The 20,677-nt window shown below is 48.4% G+C and overlaps 2 protein-coding genes across 3 annotated transcripts in view; one reads left to right on the top strand and one right to left on the bottom strand.

Moving 5' to 3' along the window:
- Positions 1 to 11,934, top strand: part of mgat4a (alpha-1,3-mannosyl-glycoprotein 4-beta-N-acetylglucosaminyltransferase A) — a 39,082-nt gene extending 27,148 nt beyond the window's left edge. For both annotated transcript variants that reach the window (XM_064311916.1, XM_064311917.1), the window contains 8 exons: positions 704 to 818; positions 2,560 to 2,690; positions 3,137 to 3,244; positions 3,635 to 3,828; positions 4,643 to 4,721; positions 6,495 to 6,555; positions 7,961 to 8,073; positions 9,418 to 11,934. In XM_064311916.1, the coding sequence (XP_064167986.1) occupies positions 704 to 818; positions 2,560 to 2,690; positions 3,137 to 3,244; positions 3,635 to 3,828; positions 4,643 to 4,721; positions 6,495 to 6,555; positions 7,961 to 8,073; positions 9,418 to 9,444 (828 nt within the window). In that variant the 3' untranslated portion in view covers positions 9,445 to 11,934. The remainder of the gene's footprint in view (positions 1 to 703; positions 819 to 2,559; positions 2,691 to 3,136; positions 3,245 to 3,634; positions 3,829 to 4,642; positions 4,722 to 6,494; positions 6,556 to 7,960; positions 8,074 to 9,417) is intronic.
- Positions 11,935 to 14,574: 2,640 nt separating this feature from the next.
- unc50 (unc-50 homolog (C. elegans)) lies at positions 14,575 to 20,651 on the bottom strand. Its single transcript, XM_064311920.1, has 6 exons — positions 20,493 to 20,651; positions 19,383 to 19,666; positions 17,956 to 18,076; positions 17,424 to 17,563; positions 15,775 to 15,882; positions 14,575 to 15,172 (listed from the first exon to the last, which is right to left on the bottom strand). Exons 2-6 carry the CDS (start codon positions 19,660 to 19,662, stop codon positions 15,036 to 15,038), a joined length of 786 nt encoding a protein of 261 aa, XP_064167990.1. The 5' UTR covers positions 19,663 to 19,666; positions 20,493 to 20,651; the 3' UTR covers positions 14,575 to 15,035.
- Positions 20,652 to 20,677: the final 26 nt, after the last annotated feature.

The following is a 20,677-nucleotide window of genomic DNA, read 5'->3' as shown; positions in this document are numbered from 1 at the left end:
ACACACTTTGCCATACCCAAGATTGCTACTTGCTGGTAGTGTGTTACCTTAATAACGGATTTAACCCAATACTGAAATATGTTTAACTTAAATATGTTTAACTTATTAAAATATATTCATCCTGCAGAAGACAGTGTTTTATATCCTCCTGCAAAATTGTCCTTGTTGCCATAGAGATGTGTGTGTGTGTGTCTTTCACTGGCTCAGAGAGCCTGGAGGTTCAGCTTTATTTATGTTTTTTAGTTTTTATGACTGTGTTCTGAGAGGGAGGGAGAGGAAGGGGGGGGGGCAGTGATAGAGATAGAAGGGGGAGGTGGTGGGGGGGGGGGAGAGATCCTCCTGAGAAGGATAGAGAGAGTAATATTTTGGCTGCCGTGCTAAAATAATGCTGCTTGTCTATTCATTTTGAAGTTTAGTTTCCTGCTGGGTTGTTTTCCTCCTCAGTAAAAACAGTCACTTCATCATATTTTATTTTCTTTGAGAGGGAGAAAGTAGTTTTTTTTTTAACTGAGGGAAAAATACGGCGACGTTTCTCAGCTCTTGGCTCTGCTGGCAGCGGCTGGAGTTAAAGGACACTTATTCGGACGTACGGAGCGCGTGCAGCAGAGAGAGCAGAGACTGTGAGAGAACCCATTGGCCTCCGCCTGTCCCTCGGCTGTTACCTGACTCCGCCCCCTTCCCCCCCCATCCATCTCCTCCACAGCTGGAGGACGACATCGTGGCCAAACCCAACTACTTTGCCACCATGAAGAACTTCGCCCTGCAGCTGTCCTCCGAGGACTGGATGATCCTGGAGTTCTCCCAGCTCGGCTTCATCGGTAAGGGGTGCTAACGATTCGGCTAACGAGTCCGCTTAGGAGTCGGCTAATGAGTCTGCTAACGAGTCGTCCAACCAGTCCTCTAATGAGTCCTCTAACGAGTCGACTAACGATTCGGCTAACGAGTCGTCCAACCAGTCGTCTAACGATTCGGCTAACGATTCGGCTAACGATTCGGCTAACGATTCGGCTAACGAGTCGGCTAACGAGTCGGGTTACGAGTCAGCTAACGAGTCGTCCAACCAGTCATCTAACGAGTCCTCTAACGATTCGGCTAACGATTCGGCTAACGAGTCGGCTAATGATTCGGCTAATGATTCGGCTAACGAGTCGGCTAACGAGTCGGCTTACGAGTCGGCTGACGAGTTGACTAACCAGTCGTCTAACGAGTCCTCTAACGATTCGGCTAACGATTCGGCTAACGAGTCGGCTAATGATTCGGCTTACGAGTCGGCTGACGAGTTGACTAACCAGTCGGCGAAAGAGTCTGTTAAAGAATTAGCTAACGAGTCTGTTAAAGAGTTGGCTAACAAGTCGGCTTACAATTCGACTAAAGAGTCGGCTTACGAGTCCGCTAACGAGTCCGGGCCGATCTCTCTACTTGGCCCTCAAACTCCAGTGGGTCAAAGAAAGCAGAGAAAGCGAGTGAGAGATTTACTGATATTAAAAACGAAAGTGAGGTGGCTCTGAAGTGCAAAACACAAAAACGAAAACTAGCAGCCCTGAGGTGCAGATGCAACATACAAAAACAAAAGGAAGTGGTCCTGAGGCGCAGGTGCAACATACAAAAACAAAAACTAGTAGCCCCGAAGTGCAAAACAGAAACATACAACAACAAGCAGCCCCGAGGTGCAGATGCAACGTGGTGTGGGGATGGATGGTTTAAGCAGCCACACCTGCCCTGGGTCAGCTATTAGACCTGGCCATTGGATAATTGGTTAGAATTAGATAATTGGCCAGCAATTGGACCCAGGAACAGGATGGCTGCACCTGTGGCTAGTGAGGTAATCACTGGCACAGGTTAATCTTGCATCCCCACCCACACAAGGGAATTTCGGTCATGACTGTGTTACATCTGCTCATTTTGGCTGTAAGATCTTGCCAAACCCTCGTAAATAAACGTGGACTGTTTGAACATCATCTCCCTGTGTCTCTGTGCTGGAGGGTCCCTTGGAAAGCCACTTCGGTGGCCTGTGGCAGGCTTGTTTGCCACAGCAACATACAAAACAAAAACTATTGCACTTCGGGGCTACTAGTTTTTGTTTTTGTATGTTGCATCTGCGCCTCAGGACCACTTTCTTTTGTTTTTGTATGTTGCATCTGCACCGCTGGGCCGCAAGTTTTTGTTTTTGCATTTTGCACTTCAGAGCCACCGTAGTTTAAAGTGCATGGGCGGCATTGGTCCTGGGACACGGTTGGCTGATTGAGCTGGTGATCCTGAGACACGGTTGGCTGATTGAGCTGGTGATCCTGAGACACGGTTGGCTGATTGAGCTGGTGATCCTGGGACACGGTTGGCTGATTGAGCTGGTGATCCTGAGATATGATTGGCTGTTGTTTAGGTTTCAGTTCATGAGGGGATGTGAGCAGAATTGGAGCAAAACAGACTCAGGACTGCCTCACACATCTGAAAACACACAGGAAATGATGCAGCTGACTGTGTGACCGTATCTCTGTCTTTTGAGGGTTGGGGGGCAGGTGTTAGTGGTTGAGTAAGTGTCTCTTCTCTGTCCCTCCCCAGGAAAGATGTTCCAGGCTCCAGATCTGAACCTGATCGTGGAGTTCATCTTGATGTTCTACAAGGAGAAGCCCATAGACTGGCTATTGGACCACATCCTCTGGGTTAAAGTCTGCAACCCTGAGAAAGATGCGGTATGTGCATGTGTGTGTGTGTAAGTGTATGCTTGTATGTACGTACGTATGTGTGTGTGTGTGTGTGTGTGTGTGTGTGAGAGAGTGCGTGCATACATGTATGTGTGTGTTTGTGATCGAGTTAGTGTGTGTGGGTGGATGGGTGATAATGAATGTGGGTTTGTAAGAGTGTGTGTGTGTGCGTGCAGGTGGGTATGTGTATGCATGTAAGAGATGTTTGTAAGAGTCTATGCGTGTGTGTTTGAGTGTATACGGGTGCTGAACACATTTGCCTCTCTCTCCCACCTCTTGTCTTCTCTTTCTCCCCCACCCCCCTCTCCCTCTCTTTATCTGTCACACCCCCCGTCTCCTTCCCCCTCTCTCACTCCCTCCGCCCTCTCTCCCCCTCTCCCCTCCCCCCTCTCTCTCCCCCTCCCCCCCCCCCCCCCTCTCTCTCCTCTGTACAGAAGCACTGTGAGAGGCAGAAATCCGGTCTGCGGGTGCGCTTCAGGCCCTCCCTCTTTCAGCATGTGGGGCTGCACTCCTCCCTCGCCGGAAAGATCCAGAAGCTCACGGTGAGGGCCCCACCCCCTTCCCCCTCCTCCTCTGCTCGAGCATTAGCCCTGGATCAGTGCCAGCTCTGCTCTTCTCCCATTGTGGGTAGACTTAGCGTCGGCTTCGATGTCCCTGCATCCGTTGCTCGGTGCAGAGACCATTCCAGAACCCTGCGTCACCCACACACTGCTGCTCGAGGGCTGTAGCATTCCCGCAGTGCATCGTGGGAGTTGTAGTTGAGTCGCACCCTGACGTAAGTCAGGCATAGCTATGGACTGAATTGGGGGGGGGAAATGCTTGTGTGTCTCTCTCTGTTCCCGATGCACTCTGATGCGTAGGTGAGCTCACCTGTGCGCACCTGAGAGAGGAGTCTCTCCGCCGTGCTCACTGCCTCTTCCTGCTCCGCTCAGGACAAGGACTTCCTGAAGCCTCTGCTGCACAAGATCCACGTGAACCCCCCGGCGGAGGTGTCCACCACGCTCAAGGTGTACCAGGGCCACACGCTGGAGAAGACCTACCTGGGCGAGGACTTCTTCTGGGCCATAACGCCCACCGCCGGGGACTACATCCTCTTCAAGTTCGACCGGCCCGTCAGCATCCAGCGGTGAGCGAGAGCTGGGACGCAGAGCATTCTGGGAGAATTCTGGGAGAGGGAACCAGCACAGGGCTTTGCACGCGCACACACGCACGGACGGACTTTAGATGTCTTGCAACGTTGAGGTGTGGTTCCTGGCACAGAGCTGCGGGGAGAATCACTGCTGCCTGAGAACAACCAGCCAGCCCAGGGGAATTGTGGGGAATCTGCAGGAGGTCTCCCCCAGGTGCAGAGAGAAAGGGAGAGAAAGGGAGGGGGAAGGAGAGGGGGAGAGAGAGAGAGAGAGAGAGTGTGAGAGACAGAGATAGAGAGAGGGAGAGGGAGGGAGAAAGAGAGAGAGCTGTGAAAGGAAAAAGGTAGGAGGGGGGGTCATTGTAAAGTCTGCCGTCTCTCGGAGCAGAAAGAGAAAATGGCTCCGTGGGCACCTTACCTGTTGCCGTGGTTACCGTGCCAGCAATGCTAGCCTCTCCAGTTCTGTTCTGAAAGCGCTGTCGGCGGGGCGTGCGGCTGGTCCGCACTGCCGAAGCACAAACGCGCGTGAGTCAGCTGCAGATAAAAATAAAGCGCCCGCGTCACACTCCGGATAATGCCAGAATGGCCGTGATGCCAGGGCTTTTAGCTGTTATTCCCGCGATTACGATGCCCGCTCGCGCAGGAAGGAAACAGGAAGGCTTCACGCTTTGCGGCTAACCGCGCACGGCTCATTACCCCTCCTGTGCGCGTCTGAGTCACCCCGCAGGTGTCTGCACGCCTGAGCCAGGGACCATGTGACCCGTGGGTGTGACACTCATACAGCGCGTGTGTGTGTGTGTGTGATTGACAGGTACCTGTTCCGCAGCGGAAACCAGGAGCACCCCGGCGACAAGCTGGACAACACCACCGTGGAGGTCCTGCCGCTGTCGGTGAGGGGAAACGACGCGGCCGCAACGCTCACGTAACATCTCGACTGTGCAGCTGTTGCGGTCTCCATTTACATGACGTTAGATTTTAGCATTTAGCAGCACTGTTAATCCAGAGGGGCCGTCTACACACCTACACGTCTCAGGTGACTTTTGCACACGGCCCCTTGTTCAGCTGCAGTACCTTGCTCAGGGGTGCAGTGACAGGGACTCTCCTGGGAGTCCTGTTCCCTGAGCAGATCCCTAACCTGACCTGACTGCTGCTGGCTCACTGCAGCGGCTCTGGCGTACGCTACGCACTTCTGGCCACGTTCAGTCATCGTTCTGACAGCGGGAAAGAGCTTCCCTACCATACTCCCTGAGCTGCATCTCTGAGTATCTATAGACAGTGTATAGTGTGTGAGTATTTGCAGACAGGGTGTAGTGAATAGTGTGTGAGTATCTACAGACAGTGTATAGTGTGTGAGTATTTGCAGACAGGGTGTAGTGAGTAGTGTGTGAGTATCTACAGACAGTGTATAGTGCGTGAGTATTTGCAGACAGGGTGTAGTGAGTAGTGTGTGAGTATCTACAGACAGTGTATAGTGCGTGAGTATTTGCAGACAAGGTGTAGTGAGTAGTGTGTGAGTATTTACAGACAGTGTATAGTGTGTGCGTATTTGCAGACAGGGTGTAGTGAGTAGTGTGTGAGTATTTACAGACAGTGTATAGTGCGTGCGTATTTGCAGGCAGGGTGTAGTGAATAGTGTGTGTGTCAGATGTTGTTCATTGACAGACTAGAAGCCAGCCGGGCCACAGAACACAGTCCTAATATGGGGCAGAACAGAAAGAGCATTAACAATAACTAATCACATACAACAGCGGTATTAAAAATGTATTTCAGAGAGGATAAACCTTTTAGAGACACGAATGCCTGTTCACGTGTTAATCCCCACAGGGATGCAATTACAAGAAAGTCATTTTTACTGGATGGTCTAGTTTGGGCTGATTGGTTTGTAGGACGCAGAAAGATCCGGATAATCCAGTTTGAGGTGAAGTGTGTGGACTCATTGTGTATTGTTCAGATTTGTTTGGGTGGACAAATGGCTCCCCGGGGGGGGAGGGTAGGGATATGATGGGAGAGCTGGGCTCTCAGAGTCCCCGAAGGGGCGGGGACTAGTCTCCAGTGCCGTGCAGTGATTCGTCTAGACCGTTGAGTGACTGGTGACCTGTGGCCCCGCCTATTTTTGGCCAAGTGAAGCCTGTTGCTGGGGAGATGGGCAGAGAAAAAAAGGGGAGGGAAGACCCCCATCAGTGGGCGTGGCCTCCCCAGGGCCCCCCAGCCAATCCGCTGCCTGTTTAATGTCCCCCTAGAGACTAGCTATTTTACCCTGAGCACACCTGGCCCCGTTCTCACTAAGCCTCTCAGTGGAGGAGTGCTGACCCAAGATCAGGCTTTCTCTGTCTGTATCCTAGGCTTATCCATGGTGAGCTAATGGGCTAAACTGATCCTAGATCAGCCCTCCTGCCCTGGGACACTCTGTGAATGTGGTCCCAGGTCCACTGCTGCGTTTATGGGTTTTGATTTGGGGTTTGGTCCATTTGAGCTTAGCTGTGCGTATGTGAGTCAAACAGTCTCTCTCTGTCTCTCTCCCCCCCCCCCCCCCCTTCTCACTCAATCTCTCTCTCTCCCCCTCTCACTTCCTCTACCTCTCTTTCTGTCTCTCTCCCCCACTCTCTGTCTCTCTCTCGCTTCCTCTCCCTCTCTTTCTCTCTCTCTCTCTCTCTCTCACACAGGATCCTGGCCTGAAGAACACAGATAAATACAAACAGACGGAGGATCACTACTACAGAATCGGTGAGTGGAGGACTGGCCTTTCCTGGATTTCTGTCTTTTTTGCGCAAAGTTAATCCAGATTAAAGGTGGGAGGGCCCTGCTCTTTTAGGCTGCTACAGCACAGTGTACTCTGTCACTGAGTGGAGTCAAATAAGGTACCGTGTGTGTGTGTGCGTGCGAGAGAGTGCATGTGTGTGTGTATGTATATGTGTATGAGCGTGTGTGTGTATGTGTATGAGCGTGTGCGTGTGTGTGTATGAGCGTGTGTGTATGTGTATGAGTGTGTATGTATGTGTATGAGCGTGTGTGTGTATGAGCATATGTGTGTGTGAGCGTGTGTGGGTGTGTGTGGGTGTGTGTGTATGCTATATGTGTGTGAGCGTGTGTGGTGTGTGTTTGTGTGTGTGTGTGTGTGTGTGTGTATGTATATGAGCGTGTGTGTGGGTGTGTATGAGGTGTGTGTGTGTGTGGTGTATGAGCGTGTGTGTGTATGTGTATGAGTGTGTGTGTGTAGAGCGTGTGCGTATGTATATGAGCGTGTGTGTGTGTGTGTATGAGTGTGTGTGTGTGTGTGTGTGTATGTGTATGAGCTTGTGTGTGTATGAGAGCGTTGTGTGTGTGTGTGTATATGAGAGTGTGTGTGTGTGTGTCTGTATGTGTATGAGCGTGTTGTGTGTGTGAGTGTGTGTGTATGTATATGAGCGTGTGTGTATGTGTATGAGTGTGTATGTGTATGAGGTGTGTGTATGTGTATGAGCGTGTGTGTTGTGTGTGTGTGTGTGTGTGTGTATGTATAGAGTGTGGTGTGTCTGTATGTGTGACGTGTGTGGTGTGTTGTAGTGTGGCGTGTGTGGATGTATATGAGCGTGTGTGTGTATGAGCGTGTGTGTGTGTGTGTATGAGCGCGTGTGTGTGTGTATGAGCGTGTGTGTGTGTGGGTGTGTATGAGTGTGTGTCTGTATGTGTATGAGCGTGTGTGTGTGTGTATGAGCGTGTGTGTGTGGGTGTGTATGAGTGTGTGTATGAGTGTGTGTGTATGTGTGTATGTATGAGCGTGTGTGTGTGTGTATGAGCGTGTGTGTGTGTGTGTGTGTGTGTGTGTGTGTGTGTGTGTCTGTATGTGTATGACTGTGTGTGTATGTATATGAGCGTGTCTGTATGTGTATGACTGTGTGTGTATGTATATGAGCGTGTCTGTATGTGTATGAGCGTGTGTGTGTGTGTGTGTGTGTGTCTGTATGTGTATGACTGTGTGTGTATGTATATGAGCGTGTCTGTATGTGTATGAGCGTGTGTGTGTGTGTGTGTGTGTGTGTATGAGCGCGTGTGTGTGTGTATGAGCGCGTGTGTGTGTGTGTGTGTGTATGAGTGTGTGTCTGTATGTGTATGACTGTGTTTCTGACTGCTCTCTGTCGCGCCGCTGCAGGTCATTTTGAGAAGGGCGTGGCCGAGGCAGCGGTGGATCCCGCCTTCAACCCCGTGGTGGCGCTGCGCCTCACCTTGCTCAAGGACTCCGCCGTGTGGGCCATCATCAGTGAGGTCAGCATCGCCGTGGCCAATCACGGGCCTGCTGCGCGCGTCGCCGTCCAATCGCGCGTCGGCTTGCGCGTGTCATCGCCCGTCTCCTTGGTGACATGCAGTCCCCCTGTGAGCCCGTGTCTCTCCGCAGTGCTGGTTCAGGGTCCCTGAGTGTGTGAGAGGCTGCCTGTTCTTTTTTTATCCTCCGTCATTAGTTTTCTCTCTCTCTCTCTCCGTTTGTATGGGCAGTAAAACTGACAGCTCCACCGCACTGGTGCAGCATCTCCTGTCCCATCGGTGGGGGGGGGGGCTGCTCTCCCCCCTCCCATCCCTTAGCTGATCAGTGCAGTCCCTGCATGCATGGGTGACTCAGGCAGCCCACAGGCCGGGGAGGTTGGGGGGGGGGCCTCCTGTCAGAGTGACCTCTGTGAGCTCATTACCTGGGTACCAGTCAGTGGTGCAGTCCAGTCAGTGGTGCAGTCCAGCTGTGGTGCAGTCCAGTCAGTGGTACAGTCCAGCTGTGGTGCAGTCCAGTCAGTGGTGCAGTCCAGCTGTGGTGTTCTGGCTTATTTCAGTGGATTAAAAAAAAAACATTTTGGCAGCTGTTAAAGTGGTCGTAACCCCCCCTATTAATGTTATTTAAAAAAATCTGTTTTTACGGAGCATTTTAATGCAGTGTGCTCGTACCCTTCATTATGAAATGGGTACAGTGCTGGCTCGGGCTCCAGTAATGGATCGATCGATTACTTGTTGGATACGTTCCGACTCTAATTTTACAAAAAGAAATTCATAAAGGCTGTTTGTACAACTACGTTTTAGACGTTTACTCCATTAATTTATCATACAGTATGTAAATAAAAGGAGAAACACATTAAATTAGAGGATATTTCTTGATCTAATACAAAGTGAATAAAGCAAATATATATATATATATATATATATATTTGAAAGGCACGTTCTGATTGCAGTTTTGCTTTTTGTTGGTAATGTCGTTATATAAGCGAGATGGTGTCGGAGGGGCTGAGCATTATGTAGTTTGAGGCACATTTACTGCCCCCCGTCAACTGTAATGAAAACATTGGTTACAAAATATGTGATTCCTCTGCAATGGAAACATTACTTAAGTATTCCCGCAAAAATCCCACACACACACACACACGCACGCACGCACGCACGCACGCACTGACTCTCTAGGGTCACACAGCTCCTTATCTGGAACACTGGGTTCTTCATCAGAACTCTGCTGCGTCTTGCGAGAGTTCTGTCTGTGCCTGACCATTATCAAATTACATTTCCTACCGCCCTCTTTCTCTCTGCTCCCCCCCCCTCCCTCTCTCTCTTCTGCCCCTCTCTCTCTCTCTCCAGATCCACATTAAGAAGGTAGCAGGTTAGCATGCTCCAGTGAGGCCTGTCCAGTGAGTGGCCTCTCTATCTGCGCCTTCCCCCGACCCCCCCCCCCCCCACGGGCAACAGTGACCAAGATGGATCCCAGCATTCGTCCGTCACCTCCTCCTTTCTACCTCACCGGAATGTGGAAACTACTGAGAAAAAAAAATCATTTATGAGGTTGGGGGGGGGGAATCCAGGTAGAATCATGAAAAGAATTGCCCCCTGAATTATAACACGTGCGAAACGGACGCGTGACACGGGTGAGACGCTAACTCGCGCGGTGCGTGAGGTCATCGTGAGAAAGGCACTGCACTGTGCCTGCTGACCCCTGACCTCCCTGCTGATTGGTGGAGCAGTGGCTTTACCCTGGAACAGCAGGGAAGATGGGGCGGAGTCCTTGGGTATAGTTAATGCGCTTGATTGTGAAATTTTGAAACTGGACCCACTTGGAGAGTTTGTTTTTTTGCCCCCCCCCCCCCCCCCCAACGTAACACTAAAGTGTTATGTAACAAGAACAAAAAAACTTCAGGAATGAACAGCTGCAGGAAAACCAAATTATGGCTCGGATCCTAAAAAAACGAGCCCAGCTTCTGCAGCTCCGTTCATCTTCAATCGCCCTTTTTTGCCAAAGTGCTTCTTACGAGCGAAGCGATGGACGCTGTTCTGTCCGCCTGCGCAGCTCCGCGGCTCGGGGAAGTGCAGCTGCGCATCAGAGATGACGTGCACAAACATTCGCTTCAGTTCTTTTGTGTTCAATGCTGCGTCTGACCGGAGACCTTACATTTCTCTCTTCAGATTAACGGCACAACGCACAAATTTTATCGGGACACCTGCTGTTTTACGATCAATCAAAATAAAAAAACTCGCCCTTTTTGTTCTTTCCATTAAACGGAAGGTAAATATTATTCTCCTGGGGTTCCATGAAGGAAATCTTAATTTATTAGAAAATAATTTGTATGAGTAGTGATATGTTCTATGTTTTATTCCGTAAAAAAAAAAAAAAAAAAAACAGTTCTACGTATTTAATTGTGTTGGTGTCTTAAACGGAAGGGAAGTTCCCTTTGGTCCCCTCGCGGGCGCTGTCCGGCGTGGCGCGAGGAAGGCGTATCGACACGTGTGCCTTAAACTTCCCAGGCCCGGAGTGCGCGGGGACCGCGGAAAGGAGCGTTTATCGGTGCGGAATCGTGCGACGGGGCTGTGGTCCACACAGGGCTGGAGCTCTCTGGTCATGCGGAGATTCTCTCATTTTCATCCCGCTTTTGAAATTTATCTCGTGACAACGGCTCCATTGCGCTCGGTTTTCCGCGGATTCTCTTTGACTCGTAACGGCACGATTTTGGCACTGGACTCTTTCCATTCAGGAAGTAAACAAAAATAAATAAATGAGTGAAAGGAGGTGCTTCGTTCTGCGCCAGAATCCTCGGCAATATCTCTTTTAACTCCTTTTGTTCTTTGTCGCTTAAAGGAAAAAAAAAACTTGATCATTTTGTAAATTTGAAATTCTCCGTTCATCAGTCACGTGATGTCATTTTCACAGCGGTGGTTTTGTTAGCTGCCCGGGCCTAACGAGCGTGTTGCTTTTAGTTTTGTTCCTAAAGTAATCGGTCAGTAATTTTCGTCCTCCTCAGGACAGTGAAAGAATGGGTTTGACAGGGAAACAAGGTTTCATTGCTACTTCTATGAAGAATACTATCTTTCTGTCACTAAAAAATTTAGTTAAACGGGCATTCCTGTTGATTGTGAATGTTTTCCTGTAATACATGACTGAAAATGTATTTGAATTCCAGATACCCTGGATGCCTAATTAAGAAGCATTTTTTCCTCATTGATTACTGACATTTTGGAAAGAGATTGTAGAATAAGTGTAACATGGCATCTGTGTGCTTGATGTGGAGGGGATGGTTCTGAAGAGGCGAGCCTGTTTTGAGTGACAGGCAGACACACACACACTCAATTGCTGTTTGTACACGTACACACACAGGCCTTCTATTTGTACACCCACACAAATCATTGTACACACTAGACCGGGGTACAAATATTTCAACTGTAGATGTCAGCAAAATTTTAAACTAGACCCCTGAGAATTTTTAGTAAAGCACATTGCTAACCAATTTGGACAGCCATAGGGGAAAATTTCTGAACGTGTGGCAGTACATATTTGCTTTTAAATTGTAAGTAATCTGCAAGAGTTTACTGGTGTCTTAAAATGTGTGCATTTCAAATATGTTTTTAATCTGGATCTGTTTACACACACACACACACACCACTATCTCTTGGATCAGGCAGCAGGTAACTGAAAGCTCAGCCTCGCCCCTTCACTCCACCAGGTGAACACCTGTGGGAGCGCCACACCCACCCCACTTCACGTCAGGCACACACACACCTGTGGGGCCTGGTCCTGCCCACAGTAGGTCATGTGCCTTCATCTGTGTGTCTGTGTAACTGCGATTGGACATGGACATGGTTTAAATAAAGAGGATAAATCTGGATGAATATCGCCACCCTGAGCTTCTCTTCATTGTTTTAATTTTTTTTTTTTTTACTGTGATTAAAAACCCTGATCTGTCTGCAGTTCTTAAGACAGGAGACTTTAATCATGCCCGGTAACTCTCCCTTAATAATAATCTGACAAATTAACAATAAGTTTATCGTTATCTCGTCATCGTTGCCGTTGCTGTTGTTGTAGTTCATAATGTGTGGCCTCGTCCGTGAGCTTTGCCACCTTCAGTGTGTCTGTCAGTGTTTTAAAACACGGTGTGAAAATTCAAAGCTTGTGATGCCGCATTGCTACATATGAAGGTTGATCGCAGTGGCAAAACGTTTATAGGTATTATATATCTTCATGTAATGAAGCATAAGCATTGCTGCATTTGAAAATGAAACTCATTAAATAATTCTGTCAAACACAAAATAATTATTTTAAAAGCAGAGTGTGAAAGTGTCATTTGCAGACATTTATATTATGCAAATTTGAATGCGCAAGAGAACTCTAATCAATACGGTAGAATGAATTTTAAATTTTGTTTAAGCATTCTGTGATATTATGCATTATTTATCAGATACGTCTAGTTGGACTTCTGAATCAAATCCTATATATTATACTTGGTGAAATAAATCCTCTGGAGACAATTTTTGGCTTATAATTCGTTATGGAATGCAAATGAGGCACAGCATCATGCAAAAATAAATCATAGCACTGAAACATTAGATGATTTAATTGAGGATTATTTCCTACAAATACAGAAAAATTTGTCAGCAAACACAGTAATGTCGATCAAAATCTTCTCAATCAAAACATACTTCAGTAAAGCATGAGTAAATTTCTCATTTATGTATGCACAAAAATAACTTACTGATTGTATTATTACATATTACAGTAAGTAAGCATTGCAGTGTAACGAACGACATACGCATGACAGCGATCATTTAGTGCTTTGCCTTGGCTGCATTTTACCACAGATTTTCTTTAACAGCTCTGCATCCCAATGTCCTCATTTGCAAAGCGTCTGGTTGCAGGAGAGCCGTGCCCTGGAATTAGGGAAAGTTCAGCAAACTTGCAGTACTCTACGGCTCCAGCAGAGGGCACCGAGGCCACGGCTCTGCTCGCCAAAGTGGCGGCAGGTCGCTGCCCTGGCACAGCAGCTGACCAGTCAGGTTTGTATCCACAGCGCAGAGGTTTGACGAGCGTGTGACTTGCTTTGTTTTGAGCTCGGAGTCTGAGACGGTCGGTGTGTGCATTACCGCAGAAACGGGCTCCTCTTCCAACACACTCGACATGCTTTACTGACTGTACACGTGCACATGCAAGACGGCTTTATTCACCGTGTATTTACCCCAGTGCTGCCCGTCCTGCACTGAGGCCTAAATGCTGTTCGGCTGACTGCAGTCACTCCCCATAGACCAGGGATCATCAACTCTGGCCCACAAATCCAAATCCAAGCCCTGGTTTTCTTTTCTCCCGGGGTAATTAGTGCCACTGATTGGCCAGACTGTCTTCACACCTGACTCCCAGGCAAAGGGAGGATGGAAAACCAGCAGTTCCCAGCCCTCGAGGACCGTGAGTTGCTGATCCCTGCCACAGACGTTATCAGCTCCAGTACAGCGATGGATGTGTTCTAGGGTTCTCATTCCTCCACAGTGTCCTGTCCAGAGCTTGTGTCTGATTGGACGATGCTTTGAGCTGCTTCAGTGCGAGACTTCTCTTGGTCACAAGGTCAACCGCTGTGGCCCGGCTCCTCCTACATACGACGGTACGTCTTTCTACCTCCATCGCAGCCTTGATCATGACCCCTGATTTCTTTTTCCAATGCCAGCTTCATTTTAACAAACTTGCAGACAGGTTCTGAAACCACTTTTTGTCTTTTTTGTGCAGCTGTGTCATGATTGGTTGGACCCAGGCATGATCACAAACATTTGAACACTGTTCTAACGTCAGATGGAAATTTAAGTTTTGCATTTCGTATGTAAGCACAGCATTTTTTTTAAAGTAAAAATGATGCATGTCTGTTGGGCTCTGTGCTTAAACTACAGTGAGCACAGGTTTTACTGCCCTTGTAAAAACCTGTCATTTTAATTTGCAATTTGAGTGAGTTTTGCATCACTTTCCACCCCTGCACACCCCCCATGCGGACCAGCCAATAACAGAGGCGTTCAGCTGACAATCTAAGTCTTCTTTTTCACTCTCGCGTCAAGCAAGTTAGGTGGCTCCCTTGCTATGAGTCTGCAGTGTTAAGCTCTTAGTGACCCCTAGTGGTTCATATGTGTATGACAACAACCCAAGGGCTTAGAACAGATTTCAGGCATCAGGAGCAACAAAAAAAAAAAGGTTTTGGGGTTAAAACACAGGAAAACGTAAAACTTAAGAGAGATGATTTATATCACAGGTACTCTCAATCAGGAACTGTGTTCCCCTGTCCTCCACAGGTCCTATAACAAGCTCGTTTTGGATTTCACAGACCTGGTACTCACACTGGTCTGTTGAAGATCCTGTAACATCAGTGTAGTTTCACAGATACTGCAATAATACTAAAGTCATCTTCCACAGATTACATAATCGCACGCAACTGCCAATCTGTCAGAGCTGTCATTTTAAAATCCCCCCCCCCAAGTGCAGTCACCTCTGGGGCGATCCGGTAAAATAAAAGTCTCTTTATTGAAGGTGCTCTGACGGAATCAGGAATGTACACAGAGAGAGAGAGGATCTCCTGCACTGCGCCAAGACACCTCCACCTCAGCCCCCCCCAGTCCTTACCCCTCCCTCTCAAACGCAGGAATTCCGAGCCTCGCTCATATCAAAAAACATGAAAAACCAAAAGGGGGGCGGGGGGAGGAGATTTCAATCAATACACCTTTCGAGCAATCCAAAGCTTTGATATCTACAGTGAGACTGTTATGTACAAGCATGTATGTACAAAAGGGAAAGGGAAAAACAAAAAACAACAAACCAACCCCAGCTCTCCAAAAACACACAGCAGGCACGGTCCAGCGGACCTCAGCGCCAGAGTTCTGCGGAAGGGTCCAGTCCGGTTCGGTCCGGTCCGGTCCGTGGGCGACGGTCCCTCTACTGCACGCGGTGTCCGGTCCGGTCCGGTCCTCTACTGCACGCGATACTTGTAGAACCAGCAAAGGCCGCGTGTGAAATTCCAGCCCAGGCAGAGCGAGAGGACGTAGAGCAGAGCCAGCAGGGCGAACGGGTACAGGAGCACCACTGTGTTCTTCAGGAAGGGCAGTGCTGGGGGGGGTCAGTCAGAGAGGGTCACCCTCGTTTCACACCAATCAACAGGTACTCTGGGGTTGTTTGCGTGGCAGTTACTAAGAAAAAACACTTTCACCCAGTTCTTTAATAAAAGTGAAAAGGCTAAACTATTATTATTTTTTTAATCGTCCAGTTCCTATGTAGTAATTAAAAGAACAATCCTTCCTCATTAATGACTAAGGCTGCTGAAGATTCCCTTTCCCAGCACATCAGCACAGGCCTGCAAACGATTTCTCAACGGAGCTGATGGGACTTGTAGTCTTGTGTTAGGTTAAATATACATCTCATGTGTCTCATTTCATCCGACATTGCGAACTGTACAGACCCCAGGCATTTCTACCATTTTAACACTTCTCTTAAAAAGCAGGTTTTTATGCTAATCAATGTCAGTATGTACAGTGAGTCGCCAATAGAGCGTGTAATCATTATTCATAGAACAGATGGTAGTTTTATTCTCCATGGTAACAGGGGTTGGTGTTTCATTCAGCAGATGGGTACCTACTTCTCCATGGTAACGGGTGGATGTTCATTGAGCAGATGGTAGTTTATTCTCCATGGTAACACGGGTTAGTACTCACCATTGTAGCCCAGGAAGGTGATGTAGACGTAGTAGCCGATGGCTATCAGCCATATTGTGTTCCCCACAAAGTACCCCAGGAACCAGTCAGAGTTTATGGCCACTATGTCTACGACACAGGAAGAGACTGGAGTCAGCGCGAGCACAGGCCAAGGAAACGTCCTTAAGTCACTATACATGCCTGTGTGTCTGTCTGTGTGTTGTGTGTGTGTGCGCGCACGTTTTAGTTAGTGTAACTGTGTGTGTGTGTGTGTGTGTGTTTGGGTGCGTTTTAGTGAGCACAACTGTATGTATGTTCCATTTTAGTGCTCTCCTGACACACTGATTTAACATCTCAGCACTGGTAACTGTAGTCATTAACACAGCAAGTGTGTGAGTGTGTTTGTGTTTTCTGCCCAATGTGCTTTACGGGGACATTAAACGTGTTCCAGCAGGCAGGCTGAGTACGCGCACTGAAAAGCCATAAAAACAGCGTGGAGGCCTTCAACTGCAGTCTGGTGCACATAATGGGAGTGTGCACGGTTGGTCCTGAAGTGTTGGTGCTGCCGCATTAGTATTGCGGTGTTGGTAATGTGGTGTCGTTGCTGTTGTGTTGGTGCTGCGATGTTGGTAATGTGGTGTTGGTAATGCAGTGTTGGTGCAGCAGTGTTTGTGCTGTAGTGTTGGTAATGCAGTGTTGGTAATGCGGTATTGGTGCTGCGGTGTTGGTAATGTGGTGTTGGTGCTGCGATGTTGGTAATGTGGTGTTGGTACTGCAGTGTTGGTGCTGCGATGTTGGTAATGTGGTGTTGGTAATGCGGTGTTGGTGCTGCAGTGTTGATAATGCGGTGTTGGTGCTGCAGTGTTGATAATGTGGTGTTGCTGCTGCAGTGTTGGTAATGCGGTATTGGTGCTGCGGTGTTGGTGCTGCGGTATTGGTAATGTGGTGTTGGTGCAGCAGTGTTGGTGCTGTAGTGTTGGTGCTGTAGTGTTGGTAATGCAGCGTTGGTGCTGTAGTGTTGGTGCTGTAGTGTTGGTAATGCAGTGTTGGTGCAGCAGTGTTGGTGCTGTAGTGTTGGTGCTGTAGTGTTGGTAATGCAGTGTTGATAATGCGGTGTTGGTGCTGCAGTGTTGATAATGCGGTATTGGTGCTGCGGTGTTGGTAATGCGGTATTGGTGCTGCGGTGTTGGTAATGCGGTGTTGGTGCTGCGGTGTTGGTAATGCGGTATTGGTGCTGCGGTGTTGGTAATGCGTATGTGCTGCAGTGTTGGTATGCGGTATGGTGCTGGTGTGTACGGTTGGTGCTGCGGTGTTGGTAATGCGGTATTGGTGCTGCGGTGTTGGTAATGCGGTATTGGTGCTGCGGTGTTGGTGCTGTAGTGTTGGTAATGCGGTATTGGCTGCGGTGTTGGTAATGCGGATTGGTGCTGCGGTGTTGGTGCTGTAGTGTTGGTAATGCGGTATTGGTGCTTGCGGTGTTGGTAATGTGGTGTTGGTGCTGCAGTGTTGGTGCTGTAGTGTTGGTAATGTGGTGTTGGTGCAGCAGTGTTGGTGCTGCGGTGTTGGTAATGCGGTATTGGTGCTGCAGTGTTGATAATGCGGTGTTGGTGCAGCAGTGTTGGTGCAGCAGTGTTGGTGCTGTAGTGTTGGTGCTGCAGCGTTGGACTAACGGTTGATGAAGAAGAGCTGCAGGAAGTGCAGGATGACCAGCAGGGGGTAGAAGGCGTTGAGGTGCACATCAAAGGCGTAGCCCCACTCCACATCGTAGTCCTTAGTCGGGTGCTTCATCAGGTATTTATTCGTTACCACCCTAAAGACGGGGTTTAGAGTAAAGACTTTATAGACATGCCGTACAAAAGCTTCACTATCACCTCTGTACAACAGACACAGCAGCCATTTCACAGAGCACTCCTGAGTGAAGAGAGACACTTTGCACCGTGTGTGTAATTTACACCATATTTACACCTGTCTAATGTACATTACATTACAGGCAGACGCTCTTATCCAGAGTGACTTACACAACTTAATTTACATATTTACACCTGTGTGAAACTTACATATTTACACCTGTGTTTAATTTACTTGTTTACACCTGTGTGAAATTTGCGCATGTGCAGTTTACACGTTAACATACGCGTATGGATAAATATGAGTGATTACGGAGCTGGAATATAGAAACATAAACGCAGTGCACTGCCTCACCACATGAGGGTGGAGATGAGCAGCCCCACGCCGACGCAGTCAATGAACACCACCCAGAGCAGCAGCTTCAGCGTCTCCAGGAAGCCCATGTCCAGCACGAAGCCGAAGCCCACGGTGGACACTACGGGGGGGCGGAGAAGCAACACCGCTTTCATTACGCTGTGTTTTATAAAACCATGAGCCGCACGGATGGAGAAACACTGCAGTTCCACCTTTCATTCAACAAGGAATAGCTAGGGAATGAAAGGGAACCATCTAAGAAGAGAATTTGGTCTGGGGGATTAAATTAACCGTGACACCATCATCGGCCATCCAGCAAATATTAGAAAGGCTGCTTTGGTTTCAAATGCCTTCAAAATGACACTCTTTGGGATTTGATTTTAGTCATGAAATGTGTTGTACGTTCAGTAGTCTCATTTCGAACTGCTTCCATCTGCTTTTTCAGCTGTTCATTTTACTCTCTTGTATGATTCCAATCATAGATGTCTCTTAAATTCTTCTCATCGTTATTTTAATGTCTCTTGTGCTGTTTTTTTTTATTTTGTGAAGCACTTTGTGCTGTACTGCTGGAAAGTGGCATACAAATAAAGTTCCTCTTAACTTTCTGGACTCCAAGCAGTGAGACCTGAGGTTCATTCCAGTCGCTTACTTTGTCCGCCCTCGGACGATGATCTCCTCGGTCATCGTGTCACCCGGAAACCCACAGAGGTCCGCCATCTTTAAGGACATCACAATCCGTCCTTAAAGATGGCCGGCTCCCAGAGGATGCTTCAGCGAGGATACACAAGTGCTTCCTTTGCAGAAGTCTCTTCTTTAAAAGCGTGACGTATAAAAGATCCATGTGTGGATCCACCTCTCTACATCTGCCACGTCTGTTGACGTGACTTCAAACTGACGCTTGACTGAGCAAGAACATTCCCAAGACATGTTGCCTCGATTTCTCCATCCTCACATCTCATCCTTGCATCCTTTCCTCGCGTCCCTGGTTGAGTGGAGCTAAGGAGCGAGAATAGTACTTAAAGAAGACGTGCGAGGAACGACAATAAGCGATTTTGGGATTAAACCCTTATGGTCCAGAGCTTAGCCTGTGCTTTTCACTGAGACACTCTGCCCCCTCACGCTGAATGAGTCCCTGTGCACATCTACCTTTGGAGGGGAGGGGGAGGAGGAACCGAGATTGCATGATGTTGTGCAGACCATCACAATGCTGGTGCATGCCCCTAGTGATGTCACACCCAGAGCCTGTCTCACTGACGTGAACAATGTTGCACTTGCGCCCCCAGATGTGGTCGGACCTAATCTCTGAGACGTACTCTGAGATAAACCATTTGACGTGAGGAGGGGGTGCAAGTGTGGATACACAGTAGGACTGGCTTAAGAAATCAAGCCACACCAACACAGGAAAGGGGGGGTGGGGTGGCACTCACCGCACAGCCATATGCTGAGAAGAACCAGGAAGGCGGGGTCGTCGCGGGCCCACTGGTCCTTGGTCTGTTTCCTGTAGTGGAAGTTTCGGTAGACCCTCTGCGGGGAGGTGAACAGGTAGAGCATCTGCCAGCCGGCGAACTCGAAATCCATCTGCCGGAAGCGGAACAGACGCCGCAGGTACTTATAGCGCTTAGCGCCCGCCGTGTGGCGCGCGGCGTCCCGGGCGTCCCGACTGCCGTTGTCCTGGTGTAGGGGCGAGTAGGTGGTTGTCGGCAACATTGTGCTACAACGGAGAATGACACAGGGAGACAAATTTAGTGTTTCAGTTTACGTGCTGTTGGATTAATGCTCTTTTGTGAATACATTTCCTTTGCAGCATTAAACAGATGCCGACATTTTTACATTTTACGAATGGGCTCTTGTCTGACACCAGTCCCGGTCTTAGTTCAACGTACGATGCACAGGACATAGCTCAGAGACGTGAAGGCGATTCCCTTAAGTTCAGGGGGGCTACGCATCGCGTAGCCTTTGCCACATTTGTACAGTTAGTCTGCAGACTTGTATTTATAATTATTATTAACAGAATCTGCAACGAGTGTGTTTTAAGTCCGCCCTAGTACAGAGAGAATACATAGATGACGTAATGTCGTAAGTGCCAGGCGAAATTCCCTTCTAACTTCTATCATTTTTCTATATACAGCAATGTAAGCTAGCTGACTACTGTATTCAGCTAGCATTGCCATTATATAGTGGCTAGCTAGCATACAAACTCCATTTAGGTTTAGTTCATTTTGCGATTATGTGATAGAACCGGCGCTCGGGACCAAATCACGTTGACGTTCTGTGCTACCAGCAATAACTGACGTGCTACGACACAACTAACAACAGCATCTAGCTCGTCAACAGTCCAGTTTACACTCACTAACAACTTATTTCTGAACCCCCACCATTATTTTTCTACCCTACTAGCCAGCGTTATTACAAGTTAGCTTTACTGGCTACACAGCCATACACTATAATTCGACTGCCTCGTTGCTGTTCCACTGGCCAGCTAGCATATAATACTCTTGTGATGAATAATAACCCATAACTGTCGATTTGAAACTTACCTGCAAATATAGCAGAACCACCGAACTTCCTAGATCGCTTTTTAATAGGGAAAACTCCAGCCCTGTCTCTTCTTGCTTCTGTGTTCCTGTCACTAACCGAACACGTCGGCAGTGATGTCAGCGTCGACACTCTGCATGCTGGGAACTGTGGTTTGGAGTTTAGTGCAGGAAGAAAATAAAAATGC

Source organism: Anguilla rostrata, chromosome 15, assembly GCF_018555375.3.
Source record: "Anguilla rostrata isolate EN2019 chromosome 15, ASM1855537v3, whole genome shotgun sequence".
NCBI classification, from domain to species: Eukaryota; Metazoa; Chordata; class Actinopteri; order Anguilliformes; family Anguillidae; genus Anguilla; species Anguilla rostrata.
Note: the sequence above shows the minus strand (reverse complement) of the source record. Positions and strands in the feature narration are given on the sequence as shown.